We start from the raw sequence: 23,413 nt of genomic DNA on the forward strand, positions 1-23,413 counted from the left end.
AATAGAAAAATAGATAACATAATATAAAATATATACAGAAAATATACACACAATATCACTGGGGCGGGGGGGGGGACAACAAAAAACAACAACATATACATCTTATCTATATATCACTTATTTGAGAAATAATGCTGCAAATATGCTGATTTAAAAGATGTAATAGAACCACAGCTTCTTTCAGACTCAGGCAACTGATTCCATAAAATTGTGGAGGATACCTTAAAAGACAGTTTATAATATTCAGTTCGAACTTTTGGTAAATATAAAATGTCACTATCGCTACTTCTTGTTGTTCTGGAACTCTTAAACTTGGCTCACAAAACTAAAAGATAAATTAATTTCTTTATGTACATGTAAAATTGGCCCTTCAAAATTCTTATTAGATAGTGTTTTGCTGGGGAAGAAAGAAAATTCAAACCCGAGTTTAGAAAATATAATAAAAACATTTGATTTTAGATACAAATATATAATATTTTTAAATAATAGATTTTCTCTTAAATAATAGAACACCCCTTGGAATTTCGAAATATCTTTTTTTTTATTGATTTGCCCCCATTAACACCCCTCCCCAACACCCCCTCCCCCGAAAAATTTATAACACCTAGGATTTGTTGTTCAAAATTTATAGGCAATGCGGTTTGCCTCGCATCAGACGGTAATTAAACTAATTTGCTATGTAAAGGTTTTCACTTTCATCCGAAGTGGAAAATTGGTTATAAATGACCACTTTTGAGGAGGCAACATTTCAAGTTTAAGAATTTATCTATATATCATTGGTTTTTTATTGTGTGGATCAATTTGGACATAAAGATTGTTCCCGAGAAGAATGAAGTTATTATGTTGGTCGGTTTTTATATTATCTATAAACAATCCAGGACTATCGGGAGTCGGGAGTCGGCAGTACACTACATAGGCCTACATGTATATTTTGGAATCATTAAAACTGTGAAAAAGAAGAAATACTTCTAGTAAAACATAAAGATTTATTCAGCATCATTTTTTTCTTTTTAAACTATGTTTATAAGTATCTTTTTAAATCATGCATTGCATGAAAAGTAACCGTTTTCGGTTTTCGTATTTATAACACAGTACTAGATCTACCGCTTTTGAGTAGGTGGCATTTCAAGTTTAAGAATTTATACTTATTGTTATTGGGTTTTTTTAATTGTGTGAATCAATTTGGACATAAAGATTGTTCCCGAGAAGTATGAAGTAATTCTGTTGGCCGGTTTTAATATTATCTTTAAAACATCGCAATCCGGGACCATCGGGAGTCGGGAGTCGGCAGTACTAGATTTACCACCCACCTTGGAATACGCATTGCAGTCAGGAGTCGAGGTGATCTAGATTTCGGAAAAACTCGCATATTTTCGCAATAGTGCAAATTTTAAAATCGATTTATTTTCTTAAATGAAATATGACATCTCTTATTTTTTTATATGTTATAGTAGATACGATACACATTTATCAATGTAAAAACAATTCATCAGTGGTTGTGTTTCTGCACAAAATTGAAACAATTTTCTCTCATTTTCAGTGGGATTTTGGGGTATTTGAGGGCATATATTTCATGTTAAGGTGTTGCAGCAAATTAATTTTATTTTTAAAAATTACACACAACATAACTTAATTAAATAGCAATGGGAATTAAATGAAAAATGAATATACACATTTTTATAAAGGAAAATTCAATATTTACTGAGGGGCACGTCTTTGCACAAAATTGGATGTCTTGTTGCCATGGAAACACGAGTCAAAGCCCATTTTAAAGGTGTCATGATCAAAGGACTGAAGTATGTATACTTTGTGTAAAATTTCGTCAAAATCCGTGTCGGTCGTTTTCCACATGTTTTGATGCTTACAGAGAATGGCTCTTAATGTATATACATAAAACTGTTTTCCCTTCAAATTGATGTACGATTATCCTTATTGCCAGTGCAAGCTGTCATTGGATCAAATGCTGTCTGACGTGTTTCATATCAATTGTTAGGTCTTTCTTTATACACTGCATTAATTACGAATGATTTCGTTTACCTGATCAATATGTCAGACCCAAGGCGGAAGCGGTCAGTTGACAAAGGGCGCTTACTTTTGTTAGGCACCTGGTTCCACTTTTGGTATGTCTAGAGGTTCTTTTTGCGCAATATGCAAGTACTTTATTTCTTAAATATTGAATTGACCTAGGAGAAACACCTTGTTCTGTTACGAATACAGATATTGCCGTGGAAATTAGTCACAAGTTTCATTTCCTCTTGATTGGTATAATATGACCCAATTTAGGGTAAACGTAGGTGTAACAGTTTTTCATATTGTTTTCCTTATCAAACCAGGTATTGCCCTGGGCCCAGTTGTACGAAGATGAGTTAAGTTCAACTAATAGTTAACGTCTAGTTAATGCTATGTAAATGTAAGAGTTAATGGGAAGTTAACTATCTGTTAAAGTTAACTAACCGTCGTGCAACTGGGTCCAGACATTTTGTCACGACCGCCCTCTCAGAGAAATGCATAATCAGTTTACATTTCACCTTGATTGATCCACTGCGACTACTTTTGGGTTAAAAACCCGTCAAATAATCATTTGGACATTTCCTAATCATGGATACAGATATTACAATGAAGGTCTAATGGGAACGTGTTGTACTGTTTTCCGTACTCTTGTTTATGTCAAATTTACTGCTGAAAATTAGTAATTAATCATTTAGAAAGGAAAGTATATTATTTTGAGCATAATTAAAATGTATTCGAATACACACATATATATACTAAATTTCTTAACACAATTTCAGTATTGACCATGGTAAATAAATCAAATCATTAAAACGGAGTTGTTAGAATATATTTCACTACTTTCATGATGAGTTGATCAAATACGGGCGCATATGACGTCACTGTATCATGTGCCTACCTAACTAATTAAAGGTACATTCTAAAATCGGGCTTAGATTTAATTCCGTATTGTGGTTAATTATCGAAATATTACGACGAACTAAGTATTATAATTATCACAAGAATCAGAAAGATAAACTGCAGAAACTTTTACATACTTTTGAAGCATGCAATGTGCCAAGAAGTTTGAGAGGCAAACTGTGCTATAAAGTTTACTTTTTGCCATGAAATAGTATGTCAGTCCGGGTTTTATTGAAAGAAATGCAAACAGAGATGCAGTGAGAACATTAACGTGACAAACCACTGTAACAGATTTACAGGGGAGTGTGAGGGGGCTGTAAACCAGGATGGAAGATGCCAACATGCAACATTTTATTTCAATTAATTAAAATATTTTAGGGTTTCTACTGCACGTGTTATATTTCAGAAAAGTTAAACTGCCTACTAGTATATTTTGTGCAAAGTTCTCTGGCAAACATTATACAAAATCTACATTAAATTCATACTGTTTTGAATATTCTTCCTTTACGTAGGGACCTGGAATATGATATATCCCGGGTGTCCCTTGTTTTTTGTAAGAGGCGACAAAATTGGGAGGTTCTTCGGATGACAAAGCATTACCCGAGGTCACCTGATACAACAGTTGTCGCTCGATAAAGATTACTCACTGCTCAAAGGTCACAGACCACAGAGTCGTCCACTTCTGTTTCATCCTTGGATATTTCATTGAAAGTAGATATTAACGGCAAACTAACAACTAACCTTTATGACAAATGGGATGATTTCATCTTCTCCAACGTCCACTTCCCATATTTATGGAGCAATATTTCATTAACACTTGTATATATTGTGTATAGCTCTCAATTGATTCGATACGCTAGAACCTGTTCTCCGTATGATCATTTTGTAGTTGAGGCAAGCTACTGACAAACGAGTTGATTATGCAGGGGTTTCAACAGTTTCGTTTACAGTAACCATTCCGCAAATTTTATGTTCGCTATAACGATCTAGTTTGTCAAGATATCTTATCATTTCGTTTAATGCTGTCTGATGTGTTTCATACCGATTTTTAGACCATTCTTAGTACATTGTTTTTTTACTATGGATAACTCCGTTTACCTGATCAAGATATAGGACGTACGGCGGCTGTTACCGGTTGCCAGGGAATGCTTACCCCTCCTAGGAACCTGATATACTTCTGATTTATCCAGGGGTCTGTGTTTGCCCAACTATCTATTTTGAATTATTTATAGTATATATGAGATTAATCACTGTTCGTTATATTCACTTTTCATAAACAGTGGACGTAGAATAAAAATGCGCAGTCCTTCACCGGTAATGGTGACGTTTCTATGAGAGTGAAACATTCTTAAACGTTTAACAATAAACAAACAACCAGCCTTCTTATAAGCTCATCTGAGTTGACCTCTTATTGGAAAGAATTGAGCCATTTGAAAGTAGTATGTTAGAATTCATTTTTTATCTAGCAAGCACTGGGTCAATTCAAACAATCTTCTTAACAAATACACTGTAGTAAAAGGAATACATTTTTGTTGAACCATCATATTTCATCATTTCTAAAGGTGAACAATTATAAAGAAATGGATATCACATTCTCAAGAACACGAGACCAAGTCAAATAGAATTGACACATTAATGTAGAATTATATGAAGGGGATTCAAGTTTATCCACTGGAAAGGGTATAGCCAAAAAACGTCCAGGGATCGGTGTTTACCCTATTGCTGATGATGAATTTCTATTGCATTTATGATATTGTTCGTTATCGATTATTGTCAACTTTTTAACGATCTTGAACGGTGAATATTTAATATACTATATTAAATAGTCACCATTCAAGATCGTTAACAATGTCTAATATGTAATATAAAGAATTACATATTAGAAATGATTTTAGATACAACTGGATCGAAGGTAACAAAACTAAGCGTAAAGTATACTAGGGGATGAGTATGCATGTCCATCACTTCAACAATATAAATACAATTTGATATCAAATTCAGAAAGAAAGAAAGAAACCATTTACTCATATTGAACAGAAAATATGCAAAGCAACGTAAATGTTTCAAAAAATCTTTAAATTCATGCCCCATTAAGAAATAATAATGAAATAGTAAAAACTAGGTGGGTATAGGTAATATCTTCTTCCCTTTAAAACACTTAATTTACAATAATACTTCTAAAAGCATCGCTTTATAGTTGGATTCAGAATGTTTAAATCATGACCAACGAGATTAAAACGACGCCATGGAGGGCGCGGAATCTTTCAAAGGTATGAGGCTGGTAAACTTTAAACTCATTTCTGGAACAACAACACTACAGTGCCAAGTTGCATAAATGTTACATGAGGAATATGTTTTGGTTCCAGCTGACAAAGTTTGTGACAAAATTTTCTTCGTTTACGTCGGTTATTATCACGACTGTGTTTTAAATAAACTTGCCATTAATTTCACATGACAATCTTACTGATGCATTCAAAATATGAAACTTTTCAAAATATTGCTTCAGTTATAGATATATTTCATAGATCTGTCAATAAAATGAACGGATATGAGTTACCAGACCTAAACTGGACTCCTAAACTTCAGAAAAATCCTTACAACACATATGCATTTCTGGATCAAGTAAATGTTCTACCAAGCCCCTATATTTGCTTCTCGTGAAAATATTAACAGCTATGGAGAAGAAACATCACACTTAATTGCCGCAACACATCGCAGAATTGCTGTAAATCGAAATCGGATTCCAAAGTAAATTTACAGTAAATTTTAAATCGCAAAACTTTTCGAAATTCAGCAGCATTACAACGGGTGGCTGTTTTAAAACTCACTGTAAATTAAAGACAACCTAGACCTGTTGACCTACACAGTTGCTTCATCAAGAAAAGTGAAAAATGGAAACATTGATATCTAGTGATCAGGCATCCAAAACTCGCCTTGTTAAACACTACTCTGATTCCATGCAGAAATACTCTAAAGTTGAAATTTAAAAAATACTGGGAATCTTCATTGAGAACATATTCGTAGGCTTTCATGATCAGGTCTCCAACAGACTGTTAGAATTCCCTTGAGCACAAATTGTGTTCCTCTGTTGACTGACCTGTGTTTATATTCTGATGAAGCAAATTTTATTCAAAAGTTGCGGTATGATAAGCAATGAAAATATCTAGTTGTGACTTTGAACACGACATATGGATGCATTGGCGATGTTTTATCTATTAGTAATAATCATTTTAATTCATCCGTTGATTCGATGTATCCCAGTGAACTAGAAATAAAACACTCCATGAAGTCATCCATATTTGCTCCATGCTTAGATGCTTTACTTAAAAAAGATATTAGCGGTAAATTGACAACTCAACTTTAGGACAAACTGGATGATTCCAGCTTTGTCAACTTTCCCCATTTTTGCAGCAACATTCCGTTATAACCTGCATATGGTGTTTATATTTCTCAACTGATTCGATATACAATACCTTTTACTGGGTATGCTAAGATTTTAAATCAAGGCTGATCAGGTATTCCAACAGTTATTGTAATTGTCATGGGCATAAATTGCAATCCGTTTTAGCTGACCAGTTTTAATATTCTAATGAGGCATAATTTTTTTTCCAAAAGCTTTTACAGGATAAGAAAGATTCTCTTGCTGTAGTCTTCGACTCGATATTTAGATATATCGATGACGCTCTATCTATTAACAATAATTATTTCCATCCCTATGTCCATTCGATACGTCCTCGCGCACTTAAGATAAAAGACGCCACATATCATTCTACATATGTCGGGCATACTTTGGGAAAAAGTCGTATTATATCTTTCTTGGTTTTGCCTACTTGATATTCTTTTCTTGCAGAATGTGATGGTGGGATGTACGGTGCAGGCTGTACACATAGATGTGGTCCCTGTCTATACAACAAACAGTGTCACCATGTTAACGGCACGTGTTTGAATGCCTGTTCTTCGGGATACCAGGGAGGACATTGCAAGGAGAGTGAGTTTTACATATCAGATACATGATGATATGTATACATGTAATCGGCATCAAATGCACAGTTCCCGGGAATGAAATACAGTTAACTGCTCGTAAATATCCCGCTAGCAAATTTAAAGTGTTTCAGAAATAAAGACAATGACGATGTGAATAGCATAAATGTGTATACATGGTTGATTAGACACCGTGCGTTCTATTTATAGATGTATATTTACAAAAACGAAAAAAATTGATTGCAATAACGAGTTATTTTGTTGTTGTTTTTTTGTTGTTGTTTTTTTAGTTAAACTCCCATGCATATAAACAAATCGTTATACGTCTTTGGAATTGACACCCATAATGTATGTATAGTTAGATAACTTAACATAAATGATTTAATTCATTAGATTGCACTAGGGGACATTTTGGTATCAATTGTGAGAACGGCTGTACCGTGTACTGTGGTAGAAATGGTAGTTGTGACCGGATCACCGGGATATGTGACGATGGCTGTGTGGAGGGTTGGAACGGACCTCTCTGTGGCACAGGTAACCAAATGTAGGACGTTATCCTAAAGATGCTTCACAGAGTTGGGTTGGAACTTATCAAGAAGTTTAGAATCTTCAGTTTGGTCCCACACTGGTACCAAAATACCCATTCCTGTGGCTGTGATGTTTGTTATGCCATTTCACAATTTTGGTGAAAGGCTATATATACGGGTATAAACCTGCTCTTTTTACATAATCGATGACGTTTGGTCTATTAACAATAATAACTTTCATTCATATTCGCTTTGATACATCCCTGTGACATCGAAATAAAGAACACCACAAACTCGCCCACTTCTGCTTCATACTTAGATATTTTATTGAAAGTAGACATTAACGGCAAATTGACAACTCAACTGTATGACAAACGGGATGATTTCAGCTTATCCATCATAACTTCCCATATTTATATAGCAATATTCCATTATCACCTGTATATGGTGTTTATATATATATCAACTGATTCGGGTGGGTGTGACCGGTCGACAGGGGATGCTTACTTTTCATAGGTACCTGATCCCAAATCTGGTGTGACCAGGTGTCCGTGTTTGCCCAACTATATATTTTGTATTGCTTGTAGGAGTTATGACATTGATCACTGTTCGTTATCTTCAGCTTTTATAGTTCGTATTCAGTATCAATAGTATTACAGAAGATCGATGTTATGTAGATGTTTTAAAGACCACATGAAAAGTGACGATAACGAAAAGTAATCAATTCCATATATCCTGTAAGTATTGAAAAATAGAGAGTTGAGCAAACACGGACCCCTGGACGCACCAGAGGTGGGATCAGGTGCCTAGGAGGAGTAAGCATCCCCTGTTGACCGGTCACACCCGCCGTGAGTCCTATCTCTTGATCGGGTAGGCAAAGTTATCCATAGTTAAAATCAGTGTACCAAGAACGGCATGACAATCGGTATGAAACGCGTCGGACAGTTTTTGACCTAATAAAATGTTGTATTGACATACACTGTACATGTGTGTCAAGTTTAACCACACCCTGGAGTAAAAAATTCTACCTCGGGGATCATCAAATGTATAATTTTGGTGAAATCCCGTTGCCCATAACTAAGCATTTAGTTTTTCTTCCAGTTGTGCGATTGTAAAGAAAATGCGTTTAAATGTGTCAATTTAACAGGCTTTGGTCAATCAACGGCGCGAGGGTCCTGAAATTAATATATTGTCTCCCTTGTCTTAAAATAAGAACTTTTAGAATAGTTTGGAGGTAGTAATAAAAAAATTATAAATGTTGAAACGCATGGCGACAGATGTAGACCAATACCAATATGCCACCTGCGCTAAATCAGGTAATGTATGAAATGGGGGTGTAAATGTTATAACAATAAGTTAGAAATATGATGCATAGAAGAGGTTGTAAACAGCGTAAAATTAATGTGTCGGTTTGTCATTAACCTATACATTCAATAAAATACCACAAATGAAGCAGTTCACTGCACTGTGATATTTTGAACCAACATAAGAATGAAAATGAGCATTGTTAAAATATCATCGATAAAATAATGCCTTAAATTGCTCTTCTTGCAGTTTAGTTTTAGAAGTATTGGTTCCCCTAATAATTTCAAATAAATTACTTTAAAAGATACCAAGTATAGATGATTTTAAAACTTCTGAATATTGCACTCCAATCCATTAGTTGTTGTTGTTCGAATTTCTTGCCTTCATTTACAGAAGAGTTATCATCCTACCCTACAATTGCAATTTTTATGGATGACACCAGGGTCATCATCGTAAGTTTAGTAGGATCTGTTTTCATAGTGCTCATTGGAAGTGTCATCAACTTCCTGATATGGAAGAGAAATCAGGGTGAGTATGAAGCATTAACATCTTTGTATATTCAATCAAACATTTATACTGATTATTTTTCTTCTTATATAATTTCCTAATTATCGAAGTATATAAAAACAAACAAATAGTGAAGCAAATATTGTTTTGAATTACAAAGCAAAGTTAGCGAACAGTGATCAACGTCACACATACTATGGACAATACTAAATAAAGACCACTACAAATACGGGGTCGTATATCCCCATAATAGGAAATTATGACCTACAATAAACAGTCCCTGTTGACCGGTGGAAAATCAGACATTTGATTAAATGACAACTTGTATTTACAAATTAGAGCATTATGACTGCCATGGAAATTGTGAATGCGGACTTTCAAACGAGAGAGTTGAAACGTATGCCATATCTATATAAAATTGATCATACACAGAACATGTTTAAGAGTTTCGAATCGGTTGAAAGACAAAATTAATCCCTAGAAAACTTTATAAAAGTTTCACTACCTGTGTATGTTAACTTCAGCATGTAAAAGCATCAAATCCTTTCTCAAGTTATGCATACAATTTTAAAGTCGGTATCCATTACATCTCATATACTGTAAACGTATTATATTTGACGTGTACGATATTTGGCGGAAATCGTTTTTTCAACAAGTTAGCGTAGATTTGATTTAGCGCATTCCTGAATTACTTTAAACATCTAGATTTACGGATGGCATTTAGCGATGTACTTGATTTAGCGGAAGCTGCGTTCCGCCAAAGGCGCTAAATAGAATACACAGCCAAATGTAATATATTGACAGTATATGTCTCTCTAATGCGTGTTTCTTTTTATTTTAGCTGAAAACGTGATGAGAGGGTAACTATCACATTCAATTATATATTTCATCTGTTAATGCCAAACACGATTGAAAAGTTGATCATTAACCCGATATATCACAGGATATATTTCAATAATTTCAGGGAAAATTATAAAGGTGGATCAAGGAATGCGCACAATGCAGGTAGAAATGTCATTTACAATAACTCTCCTGTCACGAGATGGATATGTTTAAAGATTCAGCTCACAATGTATTTCAGCTTGTTTGTGGTTATTTTTGATGAATCAGTATTAGCGCATACGACTAAAGAACTAGATATTTCATGTTCAATCATACATATCATTCATGTTCAATCATACATAATACAGCAGTGCAAGTTATTTAACACATTGGTTTCTGTTTAGGCTTTGCGCTCTCCTTTTTAAAACGGTAATACCAAATGATGCTTGAATTCAAAGTCAAATTATAAAATACTGAAAACAGTTGAAAACAATGTTGATAGTCATCAAATCTCGTTACGTTTTATTCATATGTGGAAGCAATATGATCTTTGAACGTTTCTCGGCTGAGGGAATTCAAATATTTTAAGCACTTTCATAAAAGATCCCGTGGGGATCCGGGTTGGAAATGATGATCGGTATCCCTTGCTTGTCGTAAGAGACGATTAAATGGGGTGGTCCTTCGATTGAGACCCTAAAAAGGAGGTTCATGTCACAGCAAGTCTGGCACGATAAACATCCCTCCCTGCTCATAGACCGTAAGCGCCGAACATAATATGGGCCTAAATTGCCGACCCTTCACTGGCAATGGTGACGTCCTCGTATGAATGAAAAATTCTCGAGCGGGATGTTAATCAATATACAACAAAACACCAAATTTCATAAAAACCTTTATTTCTCAAGAGATTCACCTGCGAGAATCACAAATTCCTTTCATTTGATAAGGGGTGAAATTAATATTGATTAACATTGTATAAATTGTAATTCGGAGGAATAATTATCATGCACTACCCACAATTCTTCCCCATAACATGACTTAATAATTAGCAGTGATCGTCGATGTCACGAATTTCCATAATCTTGAAACCTTTTTGAAAATACTTTCGCGGACCGGTACACTTTGTTTTTTCTTGAATTACTTGTATCATAAACGCCATTTCTGAGGATTGTAAGCGCCGATAATTCACATTCACACTACGTGCTCTACATGCATTTCAGTTTCAAACACAACGTAGTATCAGGTAAAAATAGTTTTACGTTCATGGCTTGGAAAACTAATTAGTGAAAGGTATTATTCTTATTAGTAGTATTATTATTAATATCACTTTATGCCTTTTCCTGTATACATGTATTTATTTTTCTTAGTTTTAGGGTTTTTTTTCTCTTCTTTTTTTTTACATGTAAAACGCTATAGAGTAATTGTCTTAACTAGATAGAGCGTCATATAAATGTATAGTAACATATGATCATAAATACAAAAATCATTTTCAGATAAACCAAGCAGTGCGAATCGGTATGTATGTATTGATTGGTTTAAGGAATGAAGTTAATACTCAGTTTGTTTATAACGGAGCGTAAATGACAGTGTACCTTAAAATATGTACTACCCTGTACTGTGGCAATATCTTGACACTACAGTATAGACCAAGTGATAGCATTAAAACAAAGAATCATTTGAAAATGGTGTACATTATGATGCAATTTATAATCAAAAGAAATTGAATTAAAATGAAAATTTGCTTCACGTGTATTTCTTTATTACAGGGTTACATCCCCGTATGCAGAAGTTGGAGACCTTGACAAACCGAACATGTACGATGAACTTCACCTTTAAAAATATACAGCCTCTGCTTGAAAAATCTCAAATGAAATTAACTGATTTGGGGGGGGGGGGGGGTCGGAATGTAATTAATATTTAGTTTTCTTTGGTGATCTTTCATATCAAACGTATGGGATTTGTAACGTCGAACAAGCGTACACTGCATTTCATTTTGTTGTCAACAAAACGAACCGTTGAAATGCTTCTCTTTTACGTGCAATCACGTGCCTCAATGATGCATGGACACATAACGGGACTACAGATAAAAAGGTCGTTGAATTATGAATTACATCCTACATGTAAAAAGTATGTATTCATATCGTTAGAAGGTATTTAGAAATACTACTTTGAAATAACAAACGTAATTATGTAAATGGAATCTATCAATAATCAAATTACGGTAGTTATTTATATTTGGTGACGATATTGACAAGTGCGTATTTTTTTGGAACGAATCCAATTTTGACGCTATTGTATTGTGTTTACTCATGCTGTTTATTTTCGCACCGAAAGAGAAATCAGATTATATGTATGTTTGCTCTCTTTCTCTATCATGCGTCTTATTGCATTCATTTATTTTCAACACACACATGATACTATCTTCAACAATAGTCATAACAATCATTATGTTGATTTATACATATCTTTGAACAGGCCTCCGTGGCCGAGTGGTTAGAGCATCGCGATCAAAATCACACGGCCTCTCACCTCTAGTTGGTGCGGGTTCGAATCCTGCTCACGCCGGTAAGTGAGAAAGTTTCACAGTTTACTTTCGGTAGGTCGGTGGTCTCTTCCCAGGTACATTGTATCTGGGTTCTCTCGTCCACCAATTAAAAAACTGGGCGCCTCCACATAACTAAACAGATGTTGAGTGTGGCGGAAAACATCAATCCATCATCATCATCACCCACGTGCGCTCCTTATGCTAAAAATCATAACTTCCTTGGCAATAAATTCATAAATTCTAACAATAAAGTCCTATGAATTGTTCTCTTTTCCAAAATTGTATAATACTTAATATCTTTAACTTTAAACATTCTCAAACTTAAAGTACAGCTCCATGCTGTTATCAGTATGCTGTTTTTATATTTTATAGTGTTCTGGACAATTGTTGTTCTACATTGAACGTAATGTTTGTGAATCATCATATAATTATTGTCACTGGAGTTGAAATTGGTTCTTAATTCGTTCACATAAAATGCACAGCAAGATAAAACTGCCAATTGTCAGAATTGCTTACCCACTCTCTGAGCGGAATTGTAGATATAAAAGACATCGTCCATCTTGTAATGATAAATGATTATTAGTCCGTGTTTTAAGTTTTGATTAATGGTTTGGTAGATTTGAAAAATTAATGAATCTCGAAATAAGAAAATCAACAAAACAACAAAAAAAAAAACAAAAAAAAATACAAAAAACAAAAAAAAGGGGGGTGATGTAGGCAACTTTAAGAAAATGACCGTTACTGAAAAGCCAGCCTATATATAGGATACCTTGTCTACTTAAATTGTTGTCTGTAACGTATAAGTTAAATGTTCAAATTTATGTTTTCGTATTCGCATTGGAGTGAATTTTTTTAACATGAAAAGATGCATTCCTTTTGGTAATGATACACGTACAATGATATTCATTCAAGAGCTCAGAATTGATCATGCTGTCCATGACCATTTCATGGAATCGGAATTGCTTCGAAATATATCAGATATAAATACATTAATTAATGTACGATAATTTCATCTGTTTGGTACATGTACATCAAACGCCTGATATTTATCCTGAATCCTACAAACCTCAGTTTTTATTCTTTGCAGACAGTGTCAGTCTGCAACTTTGAACACCACCCACCTGACCTCTCTGTGCGTTGCACCCCATATACTATTTGTTTTACATACTTGAACATAATACACTATTTGTTTTGTAGTAACGATATTCCTAGTTTTAATGATTGGTTATGGTTTTATCATGAACTTTTTTGAGTCAGATATGACTTTTTGTTTTATGTATATACTTGGTTTGATATCATTTATACCTTGTTAAATGAAGTATTATTTTTCAACATCTTTAGTTAAATCCAATTTGCATATTGTTCTTGATATTTTCTTTTCTTTTGAACTTAAATGTGCATTATAATTTTTGCTTATAATCGTCAATTATTGATCTGTATTTTTATTATTTTAACATATAAAATTAACAGTAGTGCAGTTTTCTTTCATCTCATTTCTTGACGCCCCATGCATGCTTCATGCATATACCAAACTCGTTGACATGCTATATTCAACTCAAACAAACTTGCCATTTATATAAGATTCTTCTTGATGAAATAATGTATCCAAGATACGAATAAACCAAAGAAGTGGGCGGGGCGTTCTATATTGTTTGTAAGATACCAATAAACCAAAGAAGGGGGCGGGGCGTTCTATATTGTTTGTAAGATACGAATAAACCAAAGAAGGGGGCGGGGTGTTCTATATTGTTTGTAAGATACGAATAAACCAAAGAAGTGGGCGGTGTGCTCTATATTGTTTGTAAGATACCAATAAACCAAAGAAGGGGGCGGGGTGCTCTATATTGTTTGTAAGATACGAATAAACCAAAGAAGTGGGCGGGGCGTTCTATATTGTTTGTAAGATACCAATAAACCAAAGAAATGGGCGGTGTGCTCTATATTGTTTGGACATTTGTCTACATGCAATCTATGTATATTCTTTTTCATTTAGTACGCAAGTTTTGGTGGCGTTTGGCACAACATATTTCTGCTATATTTATTTTATATGTAGTACATGTACATGTTTCATTGGACGGGCGACCTTGTGACATGTTACTAGTCTGTTTTAAACTTTAGCTAGCCAAATGGTAGTGTTTAGTAAAGTTTCTGATTTCACATTATTTTTGTTATGTATGATTATGCAATTATAGTTTTCCCGTCATTTGGTTTTTTTTATCAATAACAAAATCACACAATAAAATTCCTTCTTGTTTGGTTTTTTTTCGAACAACATGCACAGCGAAATCAAACTTCAAATTACCATAATTTTCGGAGCGAAATTGTGGATATAAAATTATGTCCGCCCATCTGATAATGCTGAAGGATTATTCTTTCGTGTTTTATGGTTGAATCAATGTGTTCATAGAGTTAAAAATAAAATACAGAGAAGCTTAATTTTACATAGTTGAATCTTTAAATTACGAAGTCAACGGTACAAAAACGTGGTCATGTGGATAACTATAAGTACAAAAGTATCCGTAACTAAAAAGCAAGTTTACGTGTAAGGCACCTAATCTTTATTGCATACTTGAATTCCTATCTGTAACTTCATAGTTTGATATCACATGTAAGATTTAATACATGTTTTCGCATTCACACAGAATTGCAGGCTATTTCTAACGTGTAAAAATCCCTTCCTTTTGGTAAAAATACACTGAAACGCATCAGAAGGCTTAAAATTAATCAAGCTGCTTGTGACCATTTGATGGTAGCGGGATTTTGCTGAAATATGAAGGACATAAATATTATTTATATGAATACTTAATTTATAGTTATAATCTACCTATGTGTATGTTTCAAATATGTTCATTTTACAATAATCCATCTGTTTGATGCATGCACATTCAAAGGTCAGTATTTTCCCTGAGACATGTATACTTCCAATGTTAACTTTGACCACCACCCATCTGCCCCCAGACGCTTTGTACCGCTATGCACCTTTGTTTTGCGTGCATGTATATAGAAACACATTTGTTATATAAAAAGTACATTTCTAGTTACAAGTTTTGCCTATGATTTCATTACAAACTTTTTTTTACAAAACGCCATCTTGTCTCAATGTGTTCGCTTGGGTAAAACATTTTTTTTTCTTTTGTATATACTTGTTTTGATTCCATTCAAGCCTGAATAAAAATAAACATTCATTCTTACGCCAGAGTGGTGGATGTGATTGTAGTTATGGTTTTTATTAAAGTGAAATGACACTGGCATGCGTAAATTTATGGAAGAAAACAGACGTATCAATTCCAACAGTGCATATAAGCCGCAGTTAGATATAATTTAGATATTATTCATTGATTGTTTCGATTTTCTTTTCTTATTTGTGACTTTGTGATATGAGCATAAATGTAAATTACAGTTTTTGTTAATAACGAATTCCACTCATCTGAAATCTGAACTTTGAACTTTTCTACATGTAAAATAAACAGCACTGCAGTATGTCGTACTTACCATTTAATGACGTCACTTGCATTCCTAATGCTTAGGCCAAGTTAGTAAACACAATATATTCGATTTATAAAACTCGTCATTTATAGAAGAAGCCCACTGATTCAAACAATATATCGAACACATGGATAAAATGAAATACAAACACGTAAACGGAGTGTTTTCTATTGTTGGTTTGGGGATATAGCCCCTTTCCGTCAAGCCCTCAGCCCAAACCGTGTCCATGCTGCACATTCGGTGACAACAATTTTTTTTTAAAAATTGCGTCAGTGAGAAAAAGATAGGAGAAGAGAGAGTTGTGTGTAACTTCAACACTTTCAAATTAATTATTATAAAGGCACGACGTACACGGCGGCTTAATGTAAATTGAAGATAAACTTACAAATGGTGGGAGATGATTATATAATGCCAACTAAATTGGTGGTCATCGGCAGTGTCTGTGATAAATTATGCAATTTGATTTATATTACGCCGTCGCATGGCGTGTTATGTTAAGATTGGGCGCCTGATGCATTTTTGAAAACCATGTCTCTTCAATGATTCTTACAATCATGCTTAAACAAAAAAAGTGTGGTGAATTATTAATTATATCTTGTTAAACAAGAAGCTTTTTAAATGTACATGTATTAAAGGGGGCCTGATTTGCTAGAATCGTTTCCCTCGGGGGGCTTGCCACCACCACCACCCTACTGGAATCCCCTCCCCTACCAGAACTCAGCCCTGACCCGCTGGGGGGCTGGAGTGGTCCCATAGCCCTCGCCTTTATGGACTTGCACTTTGAAATAGGGCTAGCTACGCAAGTAATTAGTATCTCAATAATGCAACTAGTCTTATAAGATTTTAACTTAATTCGCAATACCAAAGTCAACAGCAGGTTGCTTACAAGATCGTACCAGCGAGTCTAGGGGCTAGGTATGGTTGCTGAATTTAGCCATTTTACACTTTATCGTCTTTATTTCGAGGCGAAAAGACAACAAAACGATGTTTAGCAGCTTTTCATCCCGAAAAAAAAAACACACCAAAAGATGACATAATGATTTATTAGGCACTTTTCACCTCAGAATTACGACAACACAACACATTGTAAAATGGCACAAATCAGCCACAATACCTATCCCCTAGGCTAGCCGCTACGATCTTGACTATCCAGGTTATATAGAGTGTATGCTTGTCCGATCGATTGCTACAAAAATACGTATGTCCGATCAATAGATATACTTCGCATCGACTAAATATAATTTCTTTTCTGTGATGTTACACGTTACAATTTCTGATCTCGGCAGTTTCCGTAATGTCACGTGGTAAAAATTCTTATATTTGAATAAAAAGATCTCCAAATGCAATACTTTCTTCACAATGCAGCGTGAGGTTTTTTCCCCCGAATACAGGGGACGCACAGCACGATGCGGTCCTGAATTCATAGCGTCAATACAAGGATTTACGATATCTGATTGTAATTAAGGGTCAGTTAAGGGATATCTCTGTAATTAATGAAAACTAATACGTGACTGTAAAATAATTTTGTCAATGATTTTATTTATGTGTTCATTGTGTGTGTTTTTTTCGTAGGCAATGTTGGGCCATGATGTAACAAATTCTGTCAATATTAGTCATCTGCTTATTTAGATCAGGGTCAAGCTATCTTTAGCATATCATCAATTCTTCATTACAACTTTCCAACATTTCAGACGACCAAAACACAATTATATATGCGGAAATTACATGTGCAACAATGCATGTACAATACATTAGCGGAACTAGAGGGGGTAAGGAGGTTGCAACACACACACACATACCTTCGATTTTGGTTTGAAAAAGAGAATGCTATTTATTGCATCACATTGATTGTAGGATAAAAATCTATTGAATAGTTGGGGGAGGATGGTGGGGATTCCTGTAAGTTTATGTCACCCTACATCGATTTTCACACACTTATTATCATTACATTCAACATTCATCAAAGCTAGTTTGAAAATGGTGGGGCGTTAATGAAAAGTATGTGATTTTAGTATTTTTTATCAGATATTCAACTTTTGACCACACCTCTTCGTAAATTTGTTTGTCATTTTAAAGTCTTTTTAAAGAGTGTTTTTTATTCGGTAGCTAACCTATGAAACCTTAGAATGCAGAAGATAAAAAGATACACAAAATACATATCATGATATAAAAAAAACATAATCCCCAGGTCCCTCCCCCCCCCCTCTAGAATCGCGCCTTGACAATGTTAATTACATGCACATGTATATTGTAATCTTTTCCTTGAAATCTGCTTTAGTTTTTGTTCTTTTATGTGTGATTCATTATTTTTATTTTTTTAAATTTAAATCAACCTTTTGAACAGTTCGACGTGTATTGAGTTACGTAGCATTAGGTGATGGAGGTGGGGATTGGTCCCACAAGTTTTCGATCTATATAGACTGCCTCGTGATTTTTTTTTTTTTCATTTTTTAATAATAATATTTAGTTGTTGTGGAAATATAATCAAATTAACCAAGGAATTTGAAATAAAGGATCAACCCCTCTTACCCCAAAACATTTGGATTTAGAGCTCTGATTTCAGTTTTGAATTTTGCGAGATAAGAATTTTCAGACGTGAAACCAACTTCTGCAGCTCTTTGAACGTGTCTCTTGTTTATCACAGATTACCTCTAAAATTCTCGGGATTCATGGTGTATTACAACTTGGGACAGAAATAAACATTAAATACTAATAATGTCTTCTAATTATAATCAGTGGAGGATTTAAGGGGGCGCTACCCCCACCCTAACATTTTAAGTATTAAGGTAAATCACTGCATCTTGTTTAGGAAAATATACTAAACGATAAAAAGAAGGTTAGAAGGGTCCTTTTACGGAAATTATGTTTTTCATGGTAAAAAAAAGATATGTAAATCCTTGTTTATAAATATAATAACAGACATCATTCTGTATTAGTTAGCCCTCGGGCTGACTAATTATCATACGAAAAACTTCAAATGCGTTTGCGCTCTTTGTTGTGGGCATTAAGATGACCTTGAAGTAGGTCATTCTTGATCACTTCGTAACAGTAAGGCGATCTTGAAGTAGGTCATTCTTCATCACATCGTAACAGTAAAAAAGAATTATGTGATCTGCGTGCATTGATTTGCAATTATAAAATATGTTGTCTACAACAGATATCTGTATTTTCAGTTAAAATAACAAAGTCTTACAAAATGGACATATTATTTTCCTCGCTCAATAAAAAGCAAAACTGGTTTAAATTAAACTGGTCCCCAGTTTGAAGGTAATATTTAAGTACGTCATTCCTAAGAACTTCGTTACGAATTAAATAATTCTGTTTTATTGATTTTACGATTAAAATTTATTCTTTACACCATAATCATATCTGTTATATCAGTAGAAATAAGAACATTTTACTAAATGGAAAAATAATTGCATAGAAACCTTCAACGTAAACAGGCAGTGTTGTAGGCTCTTAAGTAAACTGGTCAATTTTAACTGGTTCGCAGTTCTTACCTAATGCTGAAATACATTCCAACAGGGATAAAAATTTAGTGGCTGACTCTCTAAGCTTTTTTTTTTCAAAAGCTAAACTTCCGTGGTAGCAGACTCCAGTCCCGCAGCAGACACCAGTCCCGCAGAAACGTAGACGACTTCTCTCACTTACGCTCACCTTTTTTTTTTAATTATGGACATCAATGAAAACTTTTTTAGCATTGCCCACACCACTCCTTTTCTTTTTCCTATCTGATACATTTGATTTTTTTGGTCATTTAGAGATTAAACCACGAAAAGGCTTCTATGTATTTTATCCCTCTATCTATTAACATATCAATTGAAATGAAACACAGAAGACTCATTGTGATATCGACAATACTCATTTGACAGCGTCATCCACCTTGGGATGTTTGAAACTGCAGTAATGGACTTCATATTTACACCAGTGATTGTGAGACAAAGCTAGAGGTCCATGTGTCACACCGCTCACCTCAGTTATATTGGCTCTACTGTTGTGATTTTTGAAACATTGTATTACCAACTCCCATAAAACATTTTGACACCGAATTATGACCACGGCTTAATCCTAAAGTGCTACGACAGTTCATTGACACCAGTTCTACAAATAACAGGATATCTTCCTCCCTGTCCTGTCTATGTGGCTGGTACCACTCTTGAGGAGGCGAAGCGAAAAATTTAAAGGGGACACTGGTGTCAGAAAGTATGAATACATGAAACTTTAGAATTTGCAGGTGTTTTATATTTTTTTTTCACATTGATAAGAGGGCGTGATAAGTGCAATATAGTCTTGTGAAATTTTGAACACATTCATATTCCATTGCAATCTAGTCATTTAAAGTAAAGATTAAATGCAATACATGAACGATTTTAAAACTTGTCAAATTTATTACAGGACGACATAATTTTATTGATCGATATTCTGTTTGCGGGAATTTATTTTTTTGTGTTGAAAACCACTCTGTATATGTTGTGTATTTATATAATGTGCATTGAAATAAGCAGGTAAATAAGGCCGATAAAAGGATGTGTTAGTTATCTAAAGAACAATAGTACTTTGATTATGACGGGTTTTATGTATACTACACGATGTTTATCACTGTTCGTTATCGTTTCCCAGTTCATGCATGCTATTACGATGGGGAGGGACAATCTTGATATACAGGTACGGTAGACAATCCCCAGTTGCCATTTACATTACCTGAACATGTAGAATCAGTAATTGTACGTATTGTGTACAATGTATATTGCGCTTTTCAGATACGCGGCTTTTTTCATAAATAAAAGAAACTATTTTGCTGATTTAAGCGATTGACAGATAATTACAGAATTTCTGTGATCTCACCTACTATATCAACATAGGTCATATCGATAACTTTGATAAGAAGAAAATCACATCAGATAAGGACAAACGCACGCGGCGTTATGACAATAACAATCACATAAAGGCATACACATATCTTATTTAAAAAATACGCGCATCAAAGATTCGTTCCCAATATTTTGCCTTTGATATCTGTATATATTGTAATGGTAGCCCTTTTAATTCATGAACAGGAATTGCGAAAGAAATGAAAGTAGAAAATAAGAAAAAGAAATAATTTTAATTTTTGAATTATATAAGGCTATCAAATGTAAGGTTTGCTAACATCTTTTTCAAGAAACGCTAGTTGAGACTAAGTACATGTATGTCGCCGTGAAATGTCGCGGTTCATACACTCACATATTTTCAAAAATGAAAGAAAAAGATGATGTATTCAGACGGATGGTAAAGCTGAATATCTTTTATGCGATTGACATCTGAAGTATATGCAGTTTTGCTATCACTCGACCTCATCAAATTTACGTTTTTAATTTTTCTGGAGAAAACGGTTTTTGGCTTGTGTTCAAAATCACCTTATTAATGAAGGAATTGTCTTACCATATGCGATAAAAAGAAAAACAGGCAGATTATTATTCGCCTTCGCATAAACATGTCATACGTGCTGCATGATAATACGTTTAAAGTTCTGATTTCTTTATGTCTTAAATTTAAATATTCAACCTTTATTCTTATGCGAAAATAAATTCAGAACGGCTTGGTATCATATTACTCTCATCGTATTACACTATTTATTCAACATAGTTGGATTACCCATCGGTTATTCTCCATGTATATGATATTTTATCATAAATTAAAAAAAAATTAGGCACACTTTAGATACACTTTTTAAATCGTTTCAGATGTCTCATTCTGCTAACATACATAATGTAAGGTAATATCAATTTGAAAATTAAACACTGTAAAATTAAGGATATTTTATATTCATTATAACTGATAAATGGAGTTAATTTCCAGTTCACCTTGGCGATGTGAGAGACAGACCTTGACAGGGTTGCTTCTAAATGAAATGATAGGGGTATGGTTATCGAATCATCTTGAACTTTTAAGATATTCAAAACCTCGAGTACCTATGAGTCTATCGACTGGAATTTTGGAACATGATTTTGTAACGCTGTAAAAATAAAACAAAAAGTGGATATCATAAACGGATATCAATCTCATAACCCCTATAAAGAATACAACATTCAGAGTAGAGAGACACACACAAAAAGAAAAACTTTATTCTTAGATCAAGACTGATATTTACATGTGTTTATCAGTAACAGTATTAGTGGGATTGGGAGGTGTGAGTAACAGTGTACAAAATCATGACATCATGTATTCATTGTGAAAATTGACACTACAGTACAAGGAAGTTAAGTATTGCCTTCCACTTACCCTATTCTACGTCATATTGAAAAATCAGTATATTAATGTTTTTTCAGCAACATATTCTCCTACAAATCATATAATACGTGATGTCTTTAATTTAAAATCTACTGCATAGTTGCTGTCAAGGCAATGCAATATTATAAACCATATTTCTGCAATTCTGTAACTAATGTTGATATGGCAAATACAGGTGCATGTGGTACATTTATTACAAATCATTTTTACATTAAAAATGGAATTTTAAATTCAGCAATGCCTCCAAAAACTCAGTGACTCTAAATTTCTTAAATTGGTCGATATTTTGTGTATCATTGATTTCAAAATTTAAACAAGGATAATTATTTTTCTATGGACAAATTTGGTCATTTATGCAAAAATGAATAAAAGGAATATGCCTGTAAATGATAACTTTTCCCAACTTATTTCTCTTATTTTATAATCATTTAATGGAAAATTATAGGTGAATATTTACAAGGAAAACCTTAATTTGCAGTTATCCTTGCCATAAAAATGTTGAAAGGCTGTTAAATCCCTCGTTTTGTATAATATTATCTTGTACACTAGTAAAGCGTTTTCTCTTATGATCATTGCACAAGGAAATGGATCTTGACTTCGAGCGTATTACGTCACTAAGAAGTAAATGATTTTTATTTCTTCTATGATGAAGGTACCAATGCCAAGGAATTTTGTTGAAATTCTTAATTATCAATTATGATACTGATTTAAATAATAATCTAAACGTATGCAGAGCTAGCACCGTACATGTGACATAGACGTTATCTTGTTGAGGTTACTGTAAAATTCAAAATCATAGTGACTTAGATATCTTAAAATTGTTTGAAGTAATATTGGCCTACAGAGACACCCAATATATTCCTCAAATATTTGTTGACCATGTTGATTCTCAACAAGTTCCAACTACAGAAATACTGATTTTACTGGGTCAAAAGTTAGTGACTGCAATTAGATGAATATTCATGAAAATTTTGGTTTTTGTATGACAAGGTAAAGATAATTTCAATCTTATATCTCCTAAAAAGATCGCAAACTAAAGAATAGGGCAAACATGGATCCGTTT

General features: G+C 33.9%; 1 protein-coding gene across 2 annotated transcripts in view; it reads left to right on the forward strand.

Moving 5' to 3' along the window:
* LOC125663290 (multiple epidermal growth factor-like domains protein 10) overlaps positions 1–16,068 on the forward strand; it is a 30,207-nt gene extending 14,139 nt beyond the window's left edge. For both annotated transcript variants that reach the window (XM_056146301.1, XM_056146302.1), the window contains exons 5-11: positions 6,761–6,898; positions 7,285–7,425; positions 9,117–9,251; positions 10,072–10,090; positions 10,195–10,235; positions 11,543–11,564; positions 11,816–16,068. In XM_056146301.1, coding sequence (XP_056002276.1) covers positions 6,761–6,898; positions 7,285–7,425; positions 9,117–9,251; positions 10,072–10,090; positions 10,195–10,235; positions 11,543–11,564; positions 11,816–11,885 — 566 coding nt within the window. In that variant the 3' untranslated portion in view covers positions 11,886–16,068. The remainder of the gene's footprint in view (positions 1–6,760; positions 6,899–7,284; positions 7,426–9,116; positions 9,252–10,071; positions 10,091–10,194; positions 10,236–11,542; positions 11,565–11,815) is intronic.
* Positions 16,069–23,413: the final 7,345 nt, after the last annotated feature.

This window comes from Ostrea edulis, chromosome 8 (assembly GCF_947568905.1).
Source record: "Ostrea edulis chromosome 8, xbOstEdul1.1, whole genome shotgun sequence".
NCBI classification, from domain to species: domain Eukaryota; kingdom Metazoa; phylum Mollusca; class Bivalvia; order Ostreida; family Ostreidae; genus Ostrea; species Ostrea edulis.